At 44.2% G+C, this 25986-nt stretch overlaps 2 protein-coding genes across 3 annotated transcripts in view; one reads left to right on the plus strand and one right to left on the minus strand.

Annotated features, from left to right (window-relative positions):
• The window catches only part of BMX (BMX non-receptor tyrosine kinase), a 38913-nt gene extending 31970 nt beyond the window's left edge, over nt 1–6943 (plus strand). The window contains exons 16-19 of the mRNA XM_029999243.2: nt 283–347; nt 2681–2799; nt 4746–4903; nt 5909–6943. Of these exons, the coding sequence (XP_029855103.1) occupies nt 283–347; nt 2681–2799; nt 4746–4903; nt 5909–5983 (417 nt within the window). The 3' untranslated portion in view covers nt 5984–6943. The remainder of the gene's footprint in view (nt 1–282; nt 348–2680; nt 2800–4745; nt 4904–5908) is intronic.
• Nucleotides 6944–8781: 1838 nt separating this feature from the next.
• Nucleotides 8782–25986, minus strand: part of ACE2 (angiotensin converting enzyme 2) — a 28910-nt gene continuing 11705 nt past the window's right edge. For both annotated transcript variants that reach the window (XM_029999165.2, XM_041119559.1), the window contains exons 7-19: nt 25701–25809; nt 24882–24979; nt 23280–23449; nt 22037–22263; nt 21098–21242; nt 19398–19496; nt 18616–18738; nt 18085–18257; nt 17082–17140; nt 12782–12882; nt 11684–11800; nt 10242–10436; nt 8782–9590 (exon numbers count right to left, since the gene is read on the minus strand). In XM_029999165.2, coding sequence (XP_029855025.1) covers nt 9470–9590; nt 10242–10436; nt 11684–11800; nt 12782–12882; nt 17082–17140; nt 18085–18257; nt 18616–18738; nt 19398–19496; nt 21098–21242; nt 22037–22263; nt 23280–23449; nt 24882–24979; nt 25701–25809 — 1737 coding nt within the window. In that variant the 3' untranslated portion in view covers nt 8782–9469. The remainder of the gene's footprint in view (nt 9591–10241; nt 10437–11683; nt 11801–12781; nt 12883–17081; nt 17141–18084; nt 18258–18615; nt 18739–19397; nt 19497–21097; nt 21243–22036; nt 22264–23279; nt 23450–24881; nt 24980–25700; nt 25810–25986) is intronic.

The following is a 25986-nucleotide window of genomic DNA, read 5'->3' on the forward strand; positions in this document are numbered from 1 at the left end:
TGTGGGTTTCTCAGCTCTGTTTCCTCATCCCTCAATGTCCTTATTTGTAAAGCTGTGATAAGGGTAAAGAAAGTTTTTCAATCAATAGTCAAAAAGTTAAAATAAGAGAGCTACTTACTGTTCCCTTGCAGTTCCAAACTTAATTGCGTCAATCAAAGAATGTCATTATCTATTGAAATGCTAGAGGACAGAAATTATTATTAGCAATTTACTACGACATGATGTCATTTACTCCTCTTTGTATTTTTTCCACTCATCTCTTTTCTCATTTCTCTACTAAAGGCTGCTAGGAACTGTTTGGTTGACAGCAATCTTACTGTGAAAGTATCTGATTTTGGGATGACTAGGTAAGTAAAAGAATTGGGATCCTTGTGAAGCTATGATGTTAGTGTACATATAGTTTACTGGCATCAATCAGCTAGCAACTGGCTGTTCGGAAAGTTAAGCCACAGATACAGCTCTTTGTGTCTCCTTTCCATTAATGACCTGTGGTGGGCTGACCCTGGCTGGACGCCAGGTGCCCACCAAAGCTGCTCTGTCACTCCCCCCTCAGCTGGACAGGGGAGAGAAAATATAACGAAAAGATCGTGCGTCGAGATAAGGATGGGGAGAGATCACTCACCAATTACCGTCACGGGCAAAACAGACTCGACTTGGGGAAATTAACTTAACTGATTGCCAATCAAACCAGAGTAGGGTAATGAGAAATAAACCCAAATCTTAAAACACCTTCCCCCCAGCCCTCCCTCCTGCCCGCCTCAGCCCCACTCCCGGTTCTCTCTCCCTCCTCCCCCCGGCGGCGCAGGGGAACAGGGGATGGGGTCAGTCCGTCATACCTGGTCTCTGCCGCTCCTTCCTCCTCAGGGGGAGGAGGACTCCTCCGCACTCGTTCCTGCTCCGCCGTGGGGGGTCTCCCGCAGGAGACAGTCCTCCACCGACTGCTCCAGCGCGGGTCCCTCCCGCGGGCTGCAGTTCTTCATGAAATCTCAGCTTTTACTTTGTGTACAAGATTTTCATCTAATTTGGGGGCCAAACATCTTAATCAGCAGCCTTAATGGAGAGAAGTTGGAGAGGATGAGCAGCCTAGAGAAACATCCTCTGAGAAGAGGCTGAGGCAGCAGGCTGCTTAGTCTGGTGAAGAGGAGGCTAAGAGGGGATCTAAAAGCTGCCTATAGCTACTTACAGTTACAAAGCTGATGGAGCCAAATAAATCTTATCAGTGCCAGGTGATATAGCAGTGGATATCGGCCACATACTGCAGCTTGGGAAGTTCAGGCTGGACAGTAAGATGTTTCCCCAGGAGGGTGGTGGAACAGTGAAATATGCGGGTCAGGGAGACTATGAGATTGCAGACTTTGGAGGCTTTTAAGACTTGGCTACACAGAGCCATGGCTGACCTGATCTGATGTTGGGAGTAATCATATTTGAGCAGGAGGCTGGGCTAGATAGCCTTACAACAGGCATTTCTATGATTCTGCATTATTTCTCTAGTTTGTTAATAGCAATGATCTGTTCTATAGATTACAGCTAATGCCTCCATCAGGTATCCTTTGGAAATTTGGGGTTCTGCCCAGGCTTTTCTTAGGAGCCCTGTGATGTACAATGAAGAAGCAGTAAATAGTATTTCACTGTAACTCGGTCACAACCGAGTTTGTGTCACGACCCATGCTGGACAGTCCAGGGAGGAGACGTGGTGAGTTCAGAATTCCCTCAGGCTAAATTAAGGTGAAGCAACACCAAAAAAATCAGTTAAACTTTTTATTCATAGCAGAAGGAACCTGAACTTGGGAGGCATAACAGTAGGTGGTGGGGTTTCTCACAACAGGAATTGGTATGAAACTATGTCAGTAAGCTGCGTAACACGTGCTAACCACATATACATCAATTCAGGGAATAAGGCGAGCCCTCCCGTTGAGTCCCCAGGTTCAGAGCAGACCCCCTTGCTTTCTAGGCTCCCTCTCAGAGAAAAGCTGAGGGGCGGCTGGATCCGCTCCTAGTCCCAGACTGGGTCAACGGTTTATGTCTAAAGGGATGAGGTGTGGGGATTATGAAAAAGAAGAAAGAAAGAGGAAAACCAGTCCTGCGTCCAGCATTGGTCCAGCCAGCCTACGGGTCCAGTTCGGGTGGACACGCACGCCGGGCTTCTCGTGTCGGTGTCTTTCATAGCCCAGTTCCCACCTTTTCTCATGTCAATCACGCCCCTGTTGGGCTTCTGTGCGCCGCCCGTAAGGACGTATATCACTCTCGACTGTGTGTGCGGGCGCCATTGGGAGCGGGGGCGGTGGGGGATGGACGTGGGCGTGGGCGTGGGCGTGGGCATGGGGCGTGGGACGTGGTCGTGGACGTGGACATGGGATGTGGGACGTGGACGTGGACGTGGACCTGGACCTGGACGTGGGTGGTGGCCGTCGCGAAGGGTGTCTCAGGCGGCCGTGAGCCCCTTCCTCACGTAAACGCTGTGTGACCTCCGGCCGTACGTGGTGAGCTGCCCCGCTCAGCACAGCGGGACACGGAACCGCGCACCCTCCGGCACGGACCAGCCTCCGCGTCCGGTCGCTGGCCGGCTTCTCACCTGCGGTTTGTTGCTCTGCAGCGTTCGTTGTTCGGCAGAACTTGCCCCGCCACGATGTTTGAGACATTAACTCTTTCAGTCTCTCACAGTTTGGTTGTTGCCTTGTAGGTATGTTCTGGATGACCTTTATACAAGTTCACTAGGAAGCAAGTTTCCATTGAAGTGGTCAGCACCAGAAGTTTTTCATTACACCAAATTTAGCAGCAAGTCAGATGTATGGGCCTTTGGTATGTATGGAATTTGACATATAAACATGTATGCATATATGCCATTACCTTTGGATTTCCTCAACTTCCTAAGCAGAAACGCTAGACATTTACACACTGAAGGAATGTAAAAAGCAGTTACAGCTTATGTTCTTGTTTAATATTTTTATGCATCCAAGCCCTATCCTCTTTGGATTTTTCTAGCCCTACTGTTTTTCTTTTAGGCACATAGAAACTCTGCTTGCTCCCCATTTGCTCTATATGTGTTTAATATGGTAAACTAAACTGTTGGTGTAGTTACACCATAAATCAGTGCTGCCCAAGTCAAAAAAGCTCTTCTGTTAGTCACAGAGGTCAGAGTGGACTCTGTGCATAAACCAGCTGTGGAAGAGAATCTGTGTGAGCTGGGACTGTATCTCAGCAAAAATAAGATGGTTTGCAAGTCACTTTCTACCCAGGAATTTCAAACATTTGAACTTCTACTTCAGTGGTTTTCAAGTTATGATTTACAAATCCTTGGAGTCTGTTCAGTGTTTCTAAAAGTCTGCAAAAGGTGTCAAAGGAAAGGGAACCTCCTGTGAACGGGCTTAAATTCCACTTACATGGGTTTGCTCCTCCAGTAGGAAAGTTTTGGCAGTAGGCAAGTTGATGAAAGATTGGCAACCCACTGTTCTTGACATTGAACCATCATGAATAAAGCAGATGAAAGTGTTTCCAAATGCTGGGATTCTTCTTATCTTTAACTTCAGCTAGTCTACTAATATTAATGACTCCGGGAGAGAAACAGCTCATTCATGCCCTTTATAAGTTGTTTATAATATATATGATTACATCAGGAGTTGGATTTTCTGGTGATATGTTTTCTTTTTGATTTTTATCAATGAAATGCTGGCTTCAGGCTTTATTGTCGTTAACTTCAATATTGGCTTTAACTTCAATGAGAAACATTATTTTTCCACAGAAGGTCTTTTCTCATTTTAACACTATCCGTCGATGCAGTGGAAGCAAGGGGAGAGTGGGATCTGTCAGTTCTTGTTTGGTTGGTTTTTACTAATGAGTCTTTAAAAGGCTAAAGAACTGAACTGATGTATTCATATCCCAAAAGCAGATGTCAGAGAACAAATAATCTTGTTTTTTTAATGTTCTCATCAGGGAAAGCTGGGATTCAGGTACCATTTTATTCTGATCCCACTGCAACACTACAATGCTCCAGTCTTTGAAGCTGGAGGGAAGTCAAAGATCCAATAAATTTCTTTTTGGGGGGGAAAAAAAAAAAAAAAAAATCATTACTGCCAGTATTATATATCATTGTGAAATAAATATTTCACAATTTTTTTTTACTTTATGGTTGGCATAATTATCACATATGTTCAGTTACAACAAAAACTGTTTCTTGCAAAGCTATCATTATGAATTAATGATTATATTATCCAGTGTTTCTATTGTTTCAGTATAATCCAGTTTTTATAGGTATGTGTAGCTGACACTAGAAAGTATTCAGAAACCTTTCTGATACTAAAGGAGTGTATGTCCTACTCTCTTAAAAGAATCAGTAAAAATTTTCTTATTATTCTATAAAAACGTAGGTACCTATAGCTGTCATTTTGTTTTTCCTTCCCTGTCTTTGTGTACACACACATACACATATAAGGGGATGTTTGTATGTATTTTGTAAAAAATTTGGTCCACGGATAGCTATGTTTTGTATTTTCTCCATCATTGTCCACACTAAATATATTTTATAACTAGCTTTATGGTCTAACTTTACCTTCTGCAGTAGAAGTTGTTTTATATTTCGGTACAGAATCACACTTGTCAGTCATCTCCATACTTTTTTTTTGGACAATATTCTCTGTAGAGTCTGATCAGTTATATGTTGTATGTGTGTCTTGTTCTGGGAAAAAGGAGTTATCTTGCATTTCTTGACTTTCATTTCTTGCCTTCCACTGCCATGAATATTTCTGCAGGTATTTTAATGTGGGAGGTGTTCACTTTGGGAAAGCAGCCCTATGAGCTTTATGATAACATGCAGGTGATTGAGAAAGTTTCTCAAGGATACAGACTTTATAGACCACAACTGGCTTCAGACATCATCTACCAGATAATGTACAACTGCTGGCATGAGGTATGTAGGTCTGCACACACAAACTGGAGAAAACAAAATAACAGGAGTCAGTAGGCGTCCCTGTTGATAGCTGAATTAGTGTTCATAGTGGAAAATATCCCTTACAAAAGCTATTGCTTGTATGTAGTACATTCTATACAGCAGCCTAGTTCAGGACATTGTCAGTACAGAAAACAGGGCATAAAGGAAGATTGGCTCCCTTCTTTTCAGAACCATGTGTTTAAGCAAATAACAGTAAAATACCTTCAACATCATCATAATACACAAGGTGAGATTCTTCTCAGCAAATTTTAATAGTTTAAAATTTGGGTGGTGAGCTAAGCTGATTGTCTGAATTTCCTCCATGATCAATTACAGGACCATTAGTGGTACCTCTCCATGGTCATTTGTCCTTTCTATCTTAGCCACCACAGAACAAAAGATACCTGCTTTCCTATACAGAGATCTTAAACAGCAAATGTAGATGAGACTTCTACCTTTTTAGATAGCTAAAGTTGTGTGAAATAACCCCACCCTTAGAATGACAGGGATGTGTTACCCCATCTGTGAGTCTTCTGGGAGTTTTAAGTCAAATGGTGATCATGCTCATTTTATTTTGAGAGAGCTGCATCTTCTGTGCCAAGAATTATCCTGATTTATTGTTCCTCTTCATCTAAACCTTAGTCAGCTCTTTGTGGACCATGACTTGTTTCTCACGAGCAGCAAAGAACTGTTTGGCACATTATCGGTGTTACCATGAAATGACAGTGATGTTTGGGGTTTTTTTTTAATATAATTGTCAGAAAAATTAGAAAAATAACTTATATTTGAGAACATGTTAATGCAAAGAAAGAAGATTAAGCTATCACTACATAAGATATAAAAAGTAACTTTAATTTACTTTACTTCATAATCACTGTCTCTACAAATTTCTGCATGCTAAAATAAAGAAAAACTAATGCAAATTAGAGTTCCTGAACTATTTCAAAATTAAATAACCATACCCATCATCTTTGCTTCATTTAGCTACCAGAAAAGCGCCCTGCCTTTTATCAGCTCTTATCATTTTTCGAGGCACTGAGAGAAGACAACAGAGCTTGAAAAAGAAGATTCAGAAACAGATGACTATGCATACTGGTTCCATATCACTGGTCTTCTGTACGAGAGCTAAATCTGAAATCTGCCTGACATTAGCCACCCCTATTGTTCTGTATATTGGTGTTCTTCTCATTTAATCAGGGAGTTGACCAAGAAGCGTATGGAGAAAGCTTTTGTGACACTCTGTGGGTGACAGAATTTGGAAGGATGCTGTGGAAGAATATAATTCATTTTGTTAGCATTGTCTCAAAAGACTTCTCAGACACTGAGAGGTATATACCAGTTGTGTACACTCCTTCAGTGCTTCCAAGCTGTCATTATTTGGCCCTAACTGGAAATGTAAACAGGGAAATATATGCTTGTTAGGTTTTCTGATTATCATAACTCATCTGAATGTGGTTTTTCTTTATAATCACTTGAAGCTGATACCTGAAGTCAAATTTAGAACGGCTGCAAGTGACAGCAACATAAATAGTTATAGTCTCGCTTTCAATCGCTTAGAAATTACTACTGCTAAAATATTATATCAGTTTGCTTACCAGTACTATTGACTTCAGTTTCAGCCCTCGGTGTACATTTGATTTGGAATTTATTCTAAGCTACATATCTAAGATATTTGCAACTTAGCAACATATGAGGTGTTTACTAGAGTGTTATTGCTTCCTGCCACAAGTAAAAATAGAGAGCAAAAAAGTTTTATGCAGAATTCCATAGTCATTGCAATACTGAATGGTAAATTTGCTGATCTCTATAAAACCTGAAGAGAACTGAAAATGCTATAAACATAATTGCTTAGCCTAATGTTTTACTACTGAGGAACTGGAATTTGGCTCCTGATGTTAACACTTAAATAAGAGTGTTAACTTTCAAACGTGCATAGCACCACACAAATTTGTGCTAACTTCAGTAATTCCAGAGATACCAAATACATCCGAAGCTACGTAACTATAACAGAGGTGTCTAAACTTAGACACCGACATTTGTAAAACGCTGATCTAATATGTATAAAAGAAAAGGACTTAAAAAATAAAGTAAGGTCTGAAAAAAATCCTGTCCTCTCTCCTGATATTTGAGCTAGGTCAGTGTGCGACGCCTCGCAGAGCCCAGGTGACCTCTGCTTACCCTCTCCCTGGTGGAGCTGGCCCAGCCCTGGCAGGGACCCCTCTGCAGCTCCGGTCGGAGCTCGCCTGAACCTAACGGGCAAGACATGCCGGGTGCAGACGTGTCGGGAGGGGAGAGGAGAGAAAGAACCAGAGGTCTCCGGCCAGCCAGAGGCTCTGGTGCCTGCGCTTGCCGGCGTTGCCTGGTCCCAGCGCTGGAAGCTGGCTAGCAGAGCGCATCCCCGTCTCTGTGGGCAGCTGCGTGTGTTTAAGGGAAAGCAGAATTTGGGGACGTGCAGACGACTGCGGGGATCTACAGGGGCCTGGGGGGCCCGCGGGAGGCTGCACGTGAGGGAGAGGCAGGACATGGTATGATGTTGCCCGTGCATCGAGCTGGGCCGAGGAGCGCTGACCCAGAGGAAGGGTCAGGAAGGAGAGCTGACACAGGGAAAAATATGAGAGGAAGGTGGAGGGTGCCCCCCCAGCACAGAGGGTGTGAGGTGGTGCTGGGGCTAATGCATGCCGTTGATTTTTTTCGTATAAATGTTGTCCTTTTATTTCTGTTCTTCCAACATCCCGCTGTATTTTGTTAGTGGCTTTATGTGTTGACAATTCTGAATGGTGTTTTTTGGTTCATAGCACAGCTTTTAAAATTAATCGCTTTGAAATGAACGCCTTGCCTTAACGGAAATGTTAATCTTAACAACAGATCTGAAGATGGCTGGCATGACTAATTACATTATTTGATTGTTTCCAGCTTTGCCATTCCCTTTTTCTGTTCCTGCACGGTAAGTGGGAAGACCACACATAGTTGGATTATTTACCTTAAAAGATCAGCTAAAGTACTAAGGTTTGGGGATGTTATGGCAATGGGATATGTGGTGTAGGCAGGCAACTTAAAGAAAAATTATTTTCATTCCTTTACCTTCCTCTCTAGTTTGCAGTTAATCAGTATCATCTGCCTACCATTTTGTACTGTCTCATTTAAGAGTCTTGTCTCTTAAATAGGTAATGAGTGTGGAGCATTAGGATAGTGCTTTGTGAGCCCACAGAGTCCAGCTGTGTGTTTGCAGATATATGTTTGATTGCTTTCTACAGTTTCTGATCATTTTGGAGGCCCATGAGTTTAGGCGTCTGTGCATTTGCTGAACGTTTTTTGATGCAGGCTCGTGTTTGCTGCTGGCTCTTTGTTGGAACGCAGGACTGAGTAGACACCTTGTGCCCTTCAGTCACCCTGGTGTGTGCAGGACAACTTCACTGGTATCGTGGCAGGTACGGCACGGGACCACCAAGACAAAGAAATGCTGGCTGGAAGGGACCTCTGGAGGTCATCTAGCCAAACTTCTCACTCCGAGTGGGACTGTCCCCGCCAATCGATCAGCCGTACCTTTGTCTACCTGAGCTCTGAACACTTGTAAAGGTGGAGATCCCACAGCCTCTCCCAGAGCATGGAATAGGCAACCTGTTCCAGTGCTGCACTACCCTCCTTGTGAACAGCTTTTCTTCTCAGGTGCAGCCTGAATCTCACAAGCCTCAATCTACTGTCCCCTGTATGTAACAGTGCAATTTGTATTTGCAGTATTTGTAAGGCAGTATTGTAATAGTGGAGGCAATGGGTGAGGTACTGAAAAAAAACCCCAAACCTTTGATCATTTAATATTAAGGAATTTTATTCCATTTTTAGATGACAACATAACACAGGGGTTTTGTTTTGGTTTGGTTTGTTTTTTTAGGGAACATGGGCTATTTGGTCTCTACAGTACTTATCAAGCAAACAGTTAGAAAAATAACTTAGAGTACAACTTCCTAACAAAGTTCCAGTGCTTGTTAGTCTTCATCCAGTATCCATTTTACATTGATACAGATTTCCTGAAGGTGCAAAATTTGCAGTTATTTCATATCAAATTGAGTTCTTCACTAAGGTTCTTCTGGTGGTCAGGTTTTTTTTCTCACTGTCTATTAGATACACTTTTGAAGTCTCCATCTGGAAAGATCAGGATGTTCCTCCTGGCCATTAGCAGTATGTGAGTTATTCTTATGTCTGTCCTGATCTGTATACAACTGTATACTTCCAAGATTTTGTATCTCATTACAGAGAAAACAAAGAGAAGTTGGATGCAGCACACTTACGAAAAGCAGCACAAATAGTGCGTAATATTATGCGCATAATTCATAGAAAAGCCACAGGACATATATCTTCAATTTTTTGCATGTTTTCTAGTTACCGCATAAACAGCACATTTAGTTGCTGTTGTCTATGAACCAGTAGATTAATGGTCAACCAGAAGACATTATGTTTGATGACATCCATAGTGTTTTGGTCCTTGCTAGGCACTATTGTTAAAAGTGAAATGAAGAAAACCAGAAACCCTTAGTGTACCCACATCTCCTAGAATGATGTTTGTGTCTCTTCAGATGGCTCAAAACCCATATTGCTTTTTCCCTCTTCATCATAAGGGTTCACCTCTTCACAGTTTGATCTTGCTTCACTCCTACTTTCTCTCGCTCTCCTGTAATGAAAATTCATTTTATGTTAGAAGCCCCTGTTCTGTTCCAAGTCCTTCTGGATCCCCAGAATCCCCTGCTGTAAACAATACTGTGTTTAACTGGGAATATTTATATAAAAGGAATTGTATTGGGTTTAAGGGGAACTGCACCAAACCTACTACGTTCTTAGAAACCCATGAATGGAGAGACATAGAAAACCAACCCAGCTATGTTGCTGTTAATGCAATAATATTTAAGGAAAATTGCGTTACTGGACAGCCTCCAACAAGATTATTGAAAACTGCAGGTGCTGATGAATGTGGGCAACTCTGCTGTTGGAGAAGGCACCGTCTTCCCAACAGGCCACTCCATCCGCCTTGCAGCAGGGCTGGCAGAAGCCTGGCCACACCGCAGCTGCCTGCGGCCACAGCGTCCAGCTGCCTTGGTTAAACCGCTGCTGATGGGGAAATTGCACTAAGCTGCCAAAGCTGCCATGCACTGAAAGGCAGGGGGCTGAACCTTTAGCTATCACTGTTGATGGGAGGGCAATAATAAGCTGTAATTCCTTAACTTGCTTCAGTTAAATTTGGCAGCCTGTTTGTAAGCACCCCAACGATTCAATCATCGGGACATCTCCCAGTGGTCGTGATGATAGTATCAAAAATATTACTCACTTTTTGCGATCTCTCTGCCCAGTGATGATCAAGACAATAACTCCAATGACAACCAGGCTAATGACCACCCCAAATATAATTAACCAGACGGTGACTGGCGGTTCATAAGGTGTGGCCAGGGTTGGAAGTATGCCCACAAACTCCAGCGTGTTATCACCCAGTCTGAAAGCCTCATTGATTCGTCCCCGAGACATCCTGCCATCAAGAGAAAATTCAAAGAGTTTCACATGTTTATTGGAAGGAGATAAACAGTTTTCAGTTGTTTTATAAATCTCCAGTGTGACAAGCTTCCCCTGAACTGCTCGGTTGAAAAGGCTGCGCAGGAGCTGCTGCTAAACCCATATTACTTCTGGCATGGGGTGGTGAGTGACGACCACAGTAACTTAAGCCCTTAACCTGTTGCAGCTTAACTGACATGTGCAGACAGCGTATGCACTCTTAAACTCAGTCTTACCATTGATTGAAATGAGGCAAACAGCCGCCTTATCTCCCTGTCTATTTGCATTTTGCCCCTCATTCTCTTTACCCTATGTTTCTTGGCTATCCATAAGTTTCTTGGATATGTGACGGAAAACCACAGCTTTGACATCTTCTTACCTGTTTCCCTCCTACAGTCTTCCATAGTTTCGATTCTTGTGTTTTTCACTGTCCTGAAAACCCTTTCCCTGGTGTATGTTCTGTGCCTTGTTTTTCCCTGAACTTCTCCTTCCACTATTCAGTGCTAACCCCACAGTGACTTTCATAGCCATATTCTTCTCCCTTGATTCACCAACTTAATCTCACTGCATTTTCAACCCCATCTCATGCTGCTGCTGCTTTTAGATTTGTGCCCCCTTCATTTCCCACTGTACATTATCCGTGACCATCTGCAGAGTTGCAGTTTTACTTATTTTTACAGCAATGACTTACAGTGGTGTCATACTGTGCTATAAAAGAGCTCTTCATTGATTCGTAAGTGGGAACTAGCTTCTGCTCTGACCTTTTCTATATAATCAAATACATCTGGCCGTCTTTCTAATACATCATTATTCTGGGGTCCTTGCTAACAATAATTCTTGCACTGAATTTTCACTAATGAGAGGAGGAAAACACGTGTGCATGCACACACCATTACCGTGCTCTGTATTGCAGAATATAAGATAGTTCCTGTTAAAGTTTGAGCAATGATAATTCCTGGCAAGGTATGATGCAATTATGTATGTTATGGCAGTTTTACAAGCCCCCTGAAGCATTTTACATTGGCTGTTTTCCAAGACACCATCAGATAGATGGACTGTTTTTTTTCTGTCATAACAGTTTCTCTCATCCCACTATTTCCATGCTAACTGCAGAACTGACTTTCTTATCCCCCCTTCTGCCTCAGCTGACTTGAGCACTGCTTTCCCTTCCACCCTTTCACCTGGTTGTTTTTTTTTTTCTTTTCCCAGAGAGCATAATCTCACCTGATGGCATTTTCCACGTCAGCTTTGGGCACAGTATCACTGATATTACCTGGCATGCTGACAGTAAGGTAGAAGGAGATCCTTTGTGTCTGTTCCCCAACATGAATGTCTGTAATCCTGAATGAGAAACAGAACAGAAAGGGTTTTTTAATTTTTTTGAGATTACATTAGCTTTAAATTTGGGCAAGTTGTGTTTGATCAGCAATGCCAGGGTTTTAGTTTATGCTGAGTGAATGCTCCCTAGTGACATCAACTGGGAAGTGAAATCAATTTTCCTGACAGAATTTCTTTTTCTATGTGCTAATTCATAACTTCAGATGGAGAGAGTCTATCCTGTTCCTAAGACCATCCTTGGCGTAATTTTCCAAAGCACATAATCAGCTGCAGAACAGAGAGTGTTTGGGGCAGGTCTTATGAATGAGGTCATGTATGAAGTACCAAGTGAAAAAAAAAAAAATCCTTCTTCCTTATATTCTGCTGGGAGTAGATCCTAGACGTTACATGACTGATGTTCTATAAAGTAATATCAAATAGCTTAAGTAGATAGCTTCTGAAAATTTTTGAAGAGGCCTAATAAAAAGGGTTGTTTTTCTTACCAAAATCAATTTCAGATGATAGATTTTATGCTTGTAAGTGAACCTAGATAAGATTAGTAAGTCTGCGCAGAATTCTAGTGCTTTATAATCAGGTTTATCTTTCCTTGGCCCAAAACCTCTTGGATATTCAGCATCGTACACATACATTGTTAGAAATTTTTATTTCTAATCAAGGTATCTTCCCTGATATTCCCATATAGGCGTCAGGCACAAATTCTCAAGGCTCACTTCCACCACTGATAAGCTGTGGGAGACAAAGCCTTCTGCATCCACTGAAGTTACCTAACTTTAGCATGTTACTGCTAAACGTCAGACTCCTGGGTGAAGAGAAAAGACAGCATGTAACCAAGCTGGCATCTTGCCTTTTACAACCACCTGATGTTTGACATTGTTTGCTGTCACCTTACATTTGACAGAAGGCACAATTAATTCCACTAATTCATGCCACTAGCGAACCAGAAGCACTATAGACGTAGCTGGCACAATTAAGCAAGCCACTCACTGAAAGTTGACTTCCTGTTTCTTCATCTCTGCAAAGTATTTTCTCATGGCATAGGCAATGGATGACTTGAACAAGAAGAGCTCGCTTTCATCCCATTCATACTGCAAAAACAGCACAAGAGAAATCCATCAGAGATGGCAAGTTATCTGACACTAAGAAATCATTCTAAAAAGAAATAGCAATTGTAATGCCTGGCATGCACTTCAGTATTATTTATTTGTGCCATGATAGCACTTCAGGAACCTCCTCAAACCTTTTAACTCTGTTAATTTGGGCGCTCTGCAGGAGAATAACTAAGCAGGCATCCCTGCTGCCAGACACTGCATCATGCTGTCCCTCTGCAATTTCTGGTACCCTGACATGGGGCTGCTGAAGATGCTGCAGCCCCAGCCCATCTCCCTGCCTTACTGGGAGAACAGGCAGCAGGAGCAACATTATTCCTACTACATATTGTGCATTCCATTTGAAGTCTAAAGATTTCATAGTTTAGATCTTGTTTTAATCACATAATTTTATTTGCAGACCTGTTCTTTTAAGGAGGAGAAACCCTGGGGTGGGGTTGCTGTGTGAAGGTGGGTCATTTATTTGCTTGAAGAGCTGGGATTTTTGTTTGGGGTTTGTTTCGTTTTGGTAAAAAACTCTTTGCATCAGTATTTCTGCAGCAGGCATATATTTGTTGTTTTTCCGTGGAGAATAGATAGGTGATATAAAAAAAATGCACCGCATGTGTGCAGGCTCCTCCCGGCCTGCCTTACGAGTCCAAAGTTATTGCAGTGGAAGTCAAAAACAGCTTCTCTGGGGCAGGAACGGAGAGCTGTACAGGGGGCAAAAACCACCGCAGGAGCTGATAATGCAGCCTGGCCTGTTGTGCAACGCTGCGTGTGCGCAAAGGGAAAATTCCCGTTTGAACTCTGTGGCAATTTTTTTGTCCCCCGAAGGCCTAGATTTGACTGTGTTTATGGTACCCGAGCAGGAACGCCTATAAATGCGGCCAGTGATAGTTTCACGCAGCTCCTGACTTTCCGGAGTGTCGTTCGGGAAGGCGTGGTAGAAAGCAGCTCTGTTGTAAGGGGCTTTATAACACCCAGCGGCGTTTTTCAACCCCGTCCTCCTCTTGACTCCGGTGTAAAACGAAGGGAGAGGAACACCCGGGGGGAAAGAGCCCGCCGCCGCCGACCCAAAGCCGCGGCGGGCGGAGCAGCCCCCGCGGCGGGCGGAGGGCCGGGGCTGCGCCCGCTCTGCCTCCTGCCGCTCGCCGCGGTCGGAGCTCCGAGTCCGTCCCGTTTGCCTCGGCAAGTGCCCCGGGTTTCTCCTGCTGGCTGAGCGGCAGGCAGAGCCCTGCGCTGAAGCACCTTCGCGTCGCGACCGCTGTTGTCTCCGGCAGCTGGCAGTGTTGACCGTCACAGCCGACCATGCTGTTGGGGGGGGGTCGCAATTTTTCATTTATCCCAACATCTTTAGGCTCTGCAGTGCTTGCTTTTTTTTTATTTGGTTGTTGTTTTTTTTTTTTTTTTTTTTTTTAACCAGGAGCTAACTGAGCTTGATTCCTCTACTGCTGCTTTCTGTACTTAGCATCTTAGCTTTTTAATCATTTATGCGTTTCCGCAGCGTATAGTTTGTCTTTTCCAGTCTAATGTATTTTAATTGCCACTGTGCCTCTCAAGTGCCTTTACAAATACCATTACTGGCTGTGTGGATGCGAAGTACCTGGCTGGCTTCGGATCTGTGTTTGAGTAATGACTACCCACACGCCTTCCCAAGGCATCTCAGAAACCTGCCTTGGTGCTTGCTGCTTTGCTTTCAGAGCAAAATGAACTTTGCCAAGCACCTCTGCTCTATTATGGTGTGTTCCTTCCAAGATCCCACGTGTGACTTGAAAGACAGTGTAAGTCTGGCCTCCGATTCAAAAAGGATTTTCCACTGTAAAATACATCTAAATGCCTGTAGGCTGACAGCTCTCCATTCCCTAAGGCTGTCTTGTGTGCCAGTCTTTTACAACGTAATCACATGTATGACATTGACCCGGGGGAAATTTTGAATTAATGTTTGAGGAGGGGTCCCCTGTTCAAGTGGTGGTCAGGGGGCTGACACTCCTGGAACCCTTTATTTTAAATAAGACAGACCCCAAGCAATTCAGCGGGGGTCTTGTAGCGGTTTCCTTTGGGAGGGCACTTTCATAAAGCCCCAGCTGAAGCAAAGCTGTAGGCGTTTCAGCCTCATCAGCTACACCAGTTATCCAGTGATGCTACGGCTGCAGCTTTAATCTCATCAGCCTGAAAACAATTAGCAGGGTAATTGCAGCAGCACATGCTCTGGTACAGCTGGCGTAAGCCCATCCATGAGTCTGGGTGCTTAATTTGCCAGATCTTTGGGCTATTGAAACTTCCCTGCTGGTAACAGCCAGGGTACGTAGTTGGGAGGTGCAGGACTGCCTGTGTGAGCTGCAGCTGCCCCCGCTGCCGCCCCAGCGCAGCTCTCCCTCTGCAGAAGAGGGGGGGGGATCTTTCCCCTTCTGCTCTATCCAATGCTAAAGAGCAGAAATCCAAAAAAATTTGCAGGCATACTCAGAATGCTTTCTGCTGCCCTAACGGTGCAAAGCAGCTCGAAATACGTCTTAAACAAACGGTTGCACCGGGTTCCCAGCTTCTGAGCGCTGTGAGCCGCATAAAGCAGCCAAAACATATTGCTCTGTGGGGTTGGGCTGAGATTCCTGCCTGAGGTTCCCCCTGCCTTTTCTCTTTGCCAGCTCATGCATGTACCATTACCCACTGCTGGCATACCAGCATTCAGTCTCATGTCCCCGGGAGCAAAGCATAAGGGAAATTTGTGGGGAGGCAGAAAGCTGCTGAATGGAAAAGGTTTCTTGCAAGTTGGTGATGTGGGCTGGTTTTGAGAGGAAAATGCATGGCTGGCTCTTTAGAGCTTAGGAACCTAGCGTCCATGCAATAATTCAAATTAAGTAATCTGTATGAGATTGTTTTACAGCTGCTCAATTGCACAACAAAAGACTATGATGGCAAAAGGCAGGCATAAAAATGGTATTAAGCTAAACATTAACCATAATGACTAATAAATATGTTGTAATATGGAACCTTTTCATGCTGTTGATATCAGTTTTGAATTGTATCTAACTCGACTCAGTGGTCTAGGAAGCAATAAAACTCCAGTGGGGCTTGCATGTGAGAGAGTGATAGAAGCAAAAGCACTAATTCATATGAAAAATGAGCCCATGGTATTGTGTCCTTGCTAGTCCAATAGGCTCCGACGTGCAGGTCTAAATGACCTGCCTGATGACATACTCATTCTTGGAAAATTACTAATCTTCTGCAAGGTGAAAATGGCTATTAACAGGAATGAAGTGTCTGCACTTGAGCCTTCTCTGCTGCCTCCATCAGATTAGCATAAAGAGGCACAGCTAGAATAAGGAACAAATTTTCAGCCTGGGTTGAGCAGATGGGCTAAGCCAATGCTCTGCTTAAAATCTTAAAAGCCATCTTTGGCTTTGCTGTGTTCTTTCAGTTGCTGTAATACATTTTATTGGACCAGCTGGTATAATTGGGGAAAGCAGACAAGCTCTTGGGAATGAAAGCCCTTCTCCTCGTCTGAAACAGAAGCAGCTGCACTGCCCCCCCGCAATCTTAATAACAAAGCTGTCTCTGCATAAGGGTTGGAGGGCAGGGAGGCAGCTGAATATATCAGGGCCTGGAAAGATTACAGCAGACAGGCAAACAAAAATCTACAGAGGAATGCTGACAGAAGTGTTTCAGTGTGAAACCAAGAGTGTCTGAGAATAGAGCGTGGGATTCAACCCCTCTGCTTTAGCCCCACATTTAAACGTGAAGTAGCTGCTCTAATAATAATTTCTGAAGGCAGCCACCATAGCCATGATAATGGAAATTAGAAGAAATTAGGTAGAGGCTTTATTTAGACACATCAGCTCAGCTGGGAAGAATATAGCTGTTTTCAGGTATACGGGTTCTCCTATGCTAGCCTTCCAGTCCTGTCCTGTAGCAGGTAAAAAGTGATCAGTACCTCCACAGAATAACTCAAGTCATCTAGCCGAGATGTCTGTCTTAAAGTGGGTGGGATCACTCCCTGGAGAGGTCTCTCCACTAATTGTAGAGGGAATCTTGACCACAAACTCAGATGAGACATCTTTCATGTGACAGCCCTTCACCTGAGCTGATGCCACTCTTCAGACACAAAGATCAGCTATACCCTGCCTTATTTTCTGAGAGCCATTAGCACATCTCTGTTGCCCGAGCAATGGGAATGAGTGCCACAGCGCAAACTCACTTACCGCCTGGTCCCCCAGCGCTGACTTCAGGCTGATGCGCACTTTGATGGCATTGCCAGAATCTGGTTTAAAAAGAAACAAAGGCGACGTCAGAGCTGCAGCGACAGAAAGTCTGTCCCTGGGAAATGCTGGGATGGCTAGAGTTTCCTTACAGGTTCCCCTGGCCAGCTTGGTGGGACTGATCTTGTTTCCCTTCAGCCAGCTCTGCCGCAAACATCTGCATCTGAGCTGTCAGTCACCCAAGTCGGGGTTTGTAGTAGACAGAAAGAGCGAGCACATCGGGAGTGCAGTCCTCTGGTCTTCTTTAGACATTTCCCGAAGGAAATGCCTCATTCCTGCCATTGGGAATGAGCAGCTCAGTTGCAGATGTCAGTGTCTGGTTAGGTGAATCCCACCGTTAGAGACTGGCACAGCACTGTAAGAGTTACGGTGCCCTCCAGTACTGACAGTGACTACACAAATATAACCTGGGTGGTTCAACACTCAATGTCACAATAATAGGCTGAAAAATGCATTTTACCACGGTCTCCTCCCTTTAAGCCCCCTCTTTGAATAGCACATGACAGCAAACAAAAGATTAGTAGTTCTTCTGTACTGGTTTGCCCCTATGCTCCCACCTCAGGGTCCTCTGGCTCCCAGGACTGGTGGCTCCCAGCCCTGCAGAACAGGCACACCACTCTCAGGCACGACCAAGACTCCGGTCTTTCTTCCCTGTGCACAGCCATCACATAATCTTAGCGCTGCCACTACTTAAAAAAGTAATAAACTCTATTTCTGAAAACAGGGTGAGGCTGTGACAAACCTCATGATTGCTGACTTCTCCAGCTTTGGCCATGAGGAAGCCAGTCTGCCTTCCCATGAGTAGAACTTACTGCTCAGTGTGTATTTCCCATAACCCTGCTTCCCTAGGGAGAAGAGCCTTCAACAGCTACAAGAGAGAGGGACTTTGCTGGTCAAGGGTTGAGGACTACCAAGCATCCTTAATTCACCCACAAGCCATACGTACATGGAGCCCAGTCTGTCTTCCAACCAATGTATCTGCCAGAATTGTTTTTTTGCAGCCACTTATATAAAGGTTCGAAGTAGTGGAGCAAGGGTGCTGCATTCATGTATTTCTCTCCTGTTACGCTTTCCAGTGCTTGAGTCCAGGGCTTGGATCTGCCTAATTCAAGCAATTGTCTGTGTATGTGGAAGGAGAGGTAATATATGTTATTGCCATGTTCCATCTAGACATCTAGCAAAACAATCTGCAATTGGTATCAAAGTTTTCTTTTTTGCTTCTGAATTCCTTCCTTCCTCCCATCATTCCTATTAATAAAAATAAATTATTTTCTCATTAACAGACAATTAAACCTTTGATGTTTTGATCCTCACTGGACATAAATTTAGTCAACTTCTCAAAATAAACTGAGTAGCTATATGCTAAATTTTCAAGCTAGGTTTATTCTTGATGCAACCTCATTGACTCCGGAAGCTTTCAAGGATGAATTAGGCTTTCTTACAGACTGATTTATTTGTGAGAAATTTGCTTTGTTACCTCAAATTCTGACCAGCTGCACTGGAGTTGGTAATGTCACATGTGTGAAGAGGGCCGGTATGGTTAGCTGCCTTACAAAGTGCCTCCTGAAACTGGAACTGATAGATGGTCCGGGTGTAATACCTAAAGGAAGGGCAAGGAGAAGGACAGCACAGGTTTTGTTAGTCATCTGGCAAGGAAACATGCAAGCCCTTGGCCTTTGGGAAGCTCTGCTCTGTGAGCCGGTGCTCCTGCTTGGGAGGCTGCACTGCAGGGAGAGAGGCCAGCTGATGTTCACAGGCTACGCTAACTCAGATTTAACAAAACGCCAAGATCAAATGCAGCAGAAGAGCCCCACATCTGTTTGCTGCAACATAAACCAGGAGCAAGTAAGGTTTTTAAGGCCCAACTCTCTGCTCTGGCTGAGCCCTCTAAAATGAGATGGCTGGGACGTGGAGGGACGTCCAGAGTTAGTTACTTCAGGGCTGCATGTGCATGGCCCAAGTGACAGTGGTACGGGGCATGCTGTCTGCCCAAGAGGCACATACCGATGTGCTCCTGCAGGTTCGATGGCAGCACGAAGCTTCTCTGCTCAGCAAGAAGCTCAGCAGCCTCCTCACTGCTCAGAGATTGCTATGGAGCAGTGCCTGATGTCCACAGAAAAAATTCCACTGACATCAGTGACCTTCAGTCAGGACTTTGAACAAAATAAGATTGTGACCCGAGACAGTAGATGTTTTAGGTAGTCGGGGCTTGTTCTGTACCCAAAATGTAAGTAAGTCATGAATTAAACACTGAGCTACCTGATGAATGAGTAATCATTGGCCACATGAAACAGCACTGCAGGGTCGCAGTAGGTTTCATCATGAGGGACTGGTTCAACAACACCAACTATTTCTCTCCTGGGGATGAAGGAAAAACACAGCATTTCTGTTAATAGATAATAAGGAAAAATAATCTGACTCTGCTCTTCCTCTGTATTGTCTAATAAGCAAGGACACCTCTTTCACTTCCAAACAGAAGTCCATACAGCTCCCAGTAACCCCAAATGAGTACTGCTCCACAGCTGGAGACCACAAAGAAGCAGCTGCTTTGAAACCAGTAGTGCAAGGAAGGGATTTGTATGATAGCAGAGTGTGCAGGGAGTAATTAGTGGTAAGAAAAAATCTACAAGACACGAGCTTCACACACACCCCCCTCATGCCCTGGGCCATCCCGAGTTTGGAGACTAACACTTGTGTTTTTGTGCTGGGTAAGTGCATGCAGAGACTGGGTGACCCAAAAGTTGTATGGCCTGCTGTGCCACTGGGCTGGAGATGAGGTTTCTTTTTATTTTCCTCTCCTGAGAGCCTCTGTTTCCTGAGCAGTACTATGGAAACAAATCCACACCCAAAATTCTGAAAATGGTAATAAGCTTACATGGAAATATTTTCCATAAACCTGTATTTCAAGGTCTTGTTCCAGCAGAGAGCTTTGCAGTGCTGCTACAACAGATGTGATAAGCTTCCCTGAACAATTTGTCATTCTCTGTTTCTCTGACATCTCTGCTACTTTTGAATAAATCAAAACTGACTGATTTTTACAGTGGGTCAGGAGGCTTGCTTATATCAAGTTTTATTATAGATTTTGTTTGCTGATGGAGGCTTGCTGTTTGTGTTCGTGTTTTAAAGTGCAGACTCCATTTTCAGTGTGGGGCTTCTTTGGTTTCTTTGCATTTTCTGCCCCCATGATAACCAACCTGGGAAATGACAGACTCCAGTCTGAATCAAACTGCTTTTTAATCTTGAGCTCCCAGGTGCTGAAAATAGATTGGTTGGTGGGCATAAACTGAAAAGGCACCTCTGGATGTTACTTGCCAAGAGAACTGTATTTTCTTGACCAAGGTGCTATCTTAATACATCAGAAAGGAAAGAATCAGTCTGGAGTCTTTCAGATAATTTGCCTCCAAAACCACTCCAGAAGGCGGAGGAAACACAAAGCAGAGAAGTGTGCACACATATTTGGTAGACTGAGATCTATATGCTTCTCAGGCTGGCAAGTACGATGAACTTCACTTTCCATTTGTCCTTCAGAAGGTGGGAAGCAAACCAGAGCGTACGCCCGATGAGGCTTAGGGAAGGGCTGTACTTAAACTATGAAGATCTCTTGGGGCATGCGTTGGGAGGACAGCAATGTTGATCCTGGGATCTGGGACACCCTGTGCAAAGGCCATGGGCTGTCTTTATCAGAGAAGCTGACATTAGAAATTAGGAGAAAGTCTGCTGAGAGGCAGAGTAAACTGCCTGGGGCTGTACACAGTGCTAATGGGGATACACGGCTTGTGAGACATTGTCTGCACCACGTTGGGTGTTTCTAGCTGGCACTCTGCCGGGCTTTGTAGAAACACCCTGAGAGACAGATCCTGCCCTATGGGGGCACAGGCACCTCAGTATGTTGAGTAACTACAAAGAGTTGGTTTTGCAAGTTCATTTGCAAAAAAATCCTCTTTGTTTCCCAAACTTACTTCATCTCCCACCACCGCTTTGTCCATTCCTCCTTTGTAATCTCACCCTTAAACACCATCCATCTCCACTTCTCCAGCATGTAAGTAAAAGGCATCGTTCCAACAATCGTTAGCGCTTGTTTGAGCAGAAAGTTGATTTCAGTTTCTGAAGAGAGAAGCAGTTAAGGTAATGGTTATAGTAGCAATTAGTATCTGATTAGACAGCTAAAGTTGCTTCCTTTTACAGCTAATGCTTACATCTGGTTTGAATTACAGATTTTCACTAAGGAAAAAGTGGAATGAAGAATACTACTGAAAAAAACATGAGGAAAGATCACTTAGGTATTGTATACAGTTTTGTCTCTCTTTCTTTCCCCCCTACCTCTTAAATAACCTAGCCCATTGGCATTTACATTTCATTATCCTCCACTGAAAACCTTCCCAGGCTCTGGGGCATTTTGAGCTGAAGACTTTGGTACATCTCCATCCTTATAAGGTAGTACTCAAAGAAGCCAGACAAGCGGCATTATAATCAGGGCCTAACTATGTTGTCCACTCGATATTCACTTAAGTGGAGATGTAAATCTCAAGGTTTCAGTTTCATTTGAACTGCTAAATACATACCTTGGTAGAGCTATGTACGGATTCATGCAACAGAAATTGAAAAGACTATTGGAGGCTCACCTACATGAACTATGAAGATTTTGGGATGAGTTGTTTAGCACTGAAGGTAATGCAGTGCTAGCTATTTGTTTCTAAATTAAGTAGCAGCATTATAAAGTAGTGATCCCTGCTTCATGATGTGATTTGGGAAAAAAACAGTATTTCTGGTAAGTTAGTGGGGTAAGAATTTCAGAAGCCTCTCGGTTGATCATTCGGTTTGCAGACACCATCTTCTGTGACAAAATAAGGCCTGCAAGTGTTTTCACTTAAATATATAATATTTACGCATTTATTTACCTTCATCCTCTTGGAAAGTTGGCTCTAGGAGGTCAAGAGATTTCAAGTGCTGAGGAGTGGCAGCCGAAAGTGACATAATTTCACCTACTGCTTCGTGGAAGCCCTCGTTGGCACCGTCTCTTAGCAGGTAGGGCTGCACAGAGTACGCCATGTCGTACTCGATGTGGCCCATCTCGTGGTGCGCGGTCAAGAAGTCGTCCATGGTCACTTTGGTGCACATCATGATCCTGCGCACCGGAGCAAAGTGTCTGTGGTTAGAGGGACAGTGGCCCAGCCAGCTGCCGCCCGGTCCCTGCCTGCCGCGACCGCGGGGCAAAGCATCCTCCAGCGCTCGGGAATGCCCCTCGCAAAACCCAGGCAGCCACATCCTAACATGGGGTGCGGTTCCTCCTGCAAGAGCAAGGCTTGGAGGGGAACTCAGCAAAACGCTTTCAGCAACCTTGAAATTGTGCCGGGAGTCAGAGAAAATTGCCGTTTTGTGAGAAGCAGCTGCTCTCCGAAACTTGGTGATAAACTCACTGTGTGTGTTGGAGTGGGTACCCACCATCAATCTTAGGCAGATAGTAGTATAAAAAACCTGTGTGTCGGTGACTCCTGCTACTTCATCCGTGTGTAAATCCTATTTAATAATAGGGTTTCCTTTCACCTTCCCCAGACTGCGGAGGTGTGAGGCCGGCGGCTTTCACTAAGGCTCAGCTGGGGACCAGCCTCTTTCCCAGGGTAACTGTGGGGACTGCAAGAGGGGACAGGATTTGTCCCAGGAACTTGCTGTCCCTCTCCTTTCCCAAAGATGGAAGAGACTGATGGATTTTCATGAAACTGGATATATCTGCTAAAGATAGATGGTGGGCTCTCAGGAGGTTTTCACTTGTGACCAAAGGACCCTATGCCATTGCTGCAGAATGTGCAGGTCTCCACAAATCTCAGTGGTATCCACAAGCACCCACGTTTCTGCTCATTCCTTAAGCCCTAGAACATAGTCATTATTTCTCTAATTCATATAAATAATAGTCACTTCTCTGCTTAAATTTGAGAGCAGTCCTTAGGTCTTCGCAGAAGTTACACAGAAAGGTTTACAGTCCTGCAGGATCCCTGCTCTCTTGTCTTCCTTTCCCCTCTTATCAGCCAGAAAAAAAATAATAAATAAGGAAAAATTATAACTTAAACCAGCATGGTGCACCTTTAGTGAAAATATGAATGTTCTAGGAGATGGTATAAAAAGGGGTCATAGTAATTGCAGTACCTGTAGTCATTTTTCCCCAGATCCCACGCCGTAGGATGGCAGACAACCTTCCTGTTGTCGGTCGGCTCTGTGAGCATAGAATTATTCCAGAAGCCCTCAGTCATTGCATTGAGGCCGATGGAGGTGAAGAAGGCCTCAGCAGCTTTGAATATTTTCACTGCATCCCATTCCTGAAAGAGACAACGCCACCGTTAACCACTGCTTCTGCACGGAGCCTGATCCCGACATCTGGCTTAACACAGGGCAGCTGACTTCATATTTATCTCCCAGCCACTTCAGATCAGCACCTGAATTACTGAGAGTAAGACGGCAGCATCTGCCTTCGGCACTTCTGTAAATTCTGCTGGGAACTGGAATTAAGTGTTTTCCCCACGAACAAAATAGGTTTCTGCACTCAGAGGTTCAGCATATAGCACCTGACCCAACCAGAGAAGCCCTCAATAAAGATAAGGTAGTGAAGATAAAAAAGGCATTCCTGTCAGTGACATGTCAGATCTGGGATCCGACCTTTCAGCCACTTCAGTCGGGGACAACTCGTTTGAGGCAGTGGAGCTGCACTCCCAGCAGACGAGCAATGAGAGGAAATCATGGCCAGAACCATAAAACCTGGCAAATGTACCTAGAGGAGTTACTTATCAGATTGTAACTGCATGTTAATGTCCAGAATATTTTTGTCATTCAGCAGTTTTATTATTCTACATAGCAGGAACTCTGCATTTACTGGACTGAGTTTTCACAGAGATTTAGGTGGCAGACAGCTCAGTTGGATGAGAATCCTAAATTGGGCACATCCACCAACAAGGATGAGTCCAGCCTTTGCCCCGAGGCTCTGTAAGTAATGCTTCCCTCCTCACAGTGGTACTTCAATTACACAAATTTATGACTACAAGGGGGTCAGTACTGTGAAATGGAGGTGAGATTAATGCAGACTTGTGCAAACTGCTTATGAATCAAATTTAGCTATTCCTTCTCTTGCCAGGATAACATTTGCATGGAGTGTGCCCTACGAGAGGAGGGTAGATTTCAGGTGAATAATCACATTTCAGAAATCAAATTCCACCAATCACTTTTTATTTTATACCATGTTCTCTGTCTGCTGAAGGTGCTGTCACGGCTGTTAGCCCTACAGATCTCAAGCACAGACCTTATGGTGCTATGCAGTTATCAAAAGATAACAGGCAGCATTGCAGTTTCCTAGCTATATCCAAATAAATGAGACTGGCAAAAAAACCCCTGCAATATACAAACTATTTGATTATGGTAATGGTTGGCAAAGGTCATATTTGATACCAGCCAACTCTGTGATTTGATATCAACCAATATGTTAATGGATAGGTGTCTCTGAAGAAAATAGACTTGGAGCCAAGATTAAGCCAGTCAAAGACGGTGGAGAAGAAAGAGAGGAGAATAGCTGAGGGAAAAGGTACAGTGGAAAATGCATGAACACATTAAGGTGAAGAGAAAAAAAGGATGCAGAAAGCAGTGCTTTGCTGGTGGTGTGTCTGTCTTAGGGCAGCTATGGTTTTCTAGAGAGCAGCTGACGTGGTGTATAATTTTTATACCGTCTAGATTTGCTACATAATGCATAAAGGCATGTCCTACCTTTTGAACCATTGCAGAAGTTACATCAATGTTTGGTTTGGCTGGATAGGGAACGGTCAAGGCATACAGATTTGTCCAAAATCTACCCCACATATCACCTTCAAAAAAGAGAGAAACACAGAAATATTTCAAATGGTTGATTACATATTGTTCGAAAATGCCAGACAGTTCTATAAATTGTGCAGTGTCTGAAATAGGGACTCCTATACATCTAAACAGATCTGATCCAGATGTGGAGGGGAACAGTTCTGGGAAGTCAGATCAAAGGATCAAAGATCCTTTTATTCCCCAAGATCAGCTATTCTTGTACAATACAGTTTCAGGACTCATCACCTTCCTAAAGGTCTATTCACAACTGAACATCCATGTTGTTAGTCCATGTGATCGCTGCTGCTGTGTTTATGTACATTACAGTTACGGCAGCTTGATGTTGCATGCTTTGAAAGCAAAGTCATGAAATGTGGGAACTTAGGCTAAGATTTAAAAGGAAAAACGAGTCTCTGAAACTCTCATTTCTAAGGCAGGCAAGTGCTGCAGAGCGGAGATAAATGTCCTAACCCAGTGCTGGAGTTTTGAGCTGGGTGCCGCCAACTCTGGCAAGGATAAGGACACATGCCTTTCCTACCTGCCTCTGCTGCTAAGCACCTGTGTCATCTCTGCCAGGCACTTCTTCCCCATTTCTCCTCTCTCCTTCTCTTATTTGTAACCTGTTTGTTAATATCCTGGGTAAACAGGCAGATTACTGTGTTCCCACGTGCCTTGAAGGTGAGTGTCCTGTGTACAAAGTCAGGCTTGCACGACACGGCTGCATTGACATACCCAGCAAGTGAGCAGGGAGGCATCCCGTGGAGCTGATCAGCTCGGGGCCATAGACCTGCTCCAGCCGGTGCCTCACGTAGGCATGCAGCTGCTTGTACAGAGGTTTTATCTGGAGGCAGAGGAGGAGAAGGAAACAAATTATTTTCTCTTTGCTCTACACCGCTCATCCTTCCTAAACAGGGAGCCTCAAAGGTGTCTCTGATGAAATTCTGCTGGCAAGTAAGTGCACCCCAAACCCGCAGCTGAGCTTTGCCCCCTGCCTTGGGGCTCAAGCACTGAGTCCAGA

Source organism: Aquila chrysaetos, chromosome 23 (genome assembly GCF_900496995.4).
Source record: "Aquila chrysaetos chrysaetos chromosome 23, bAquChr1.4, whole genome shotgun sequence".
Taxonomy (NCBI): domain Eukaryota; kingdom Metazoa; phylum Chordata; class Aves; order Accipitriformes; family Accipitridae; genus Aquila; species Aquila chrysaetos.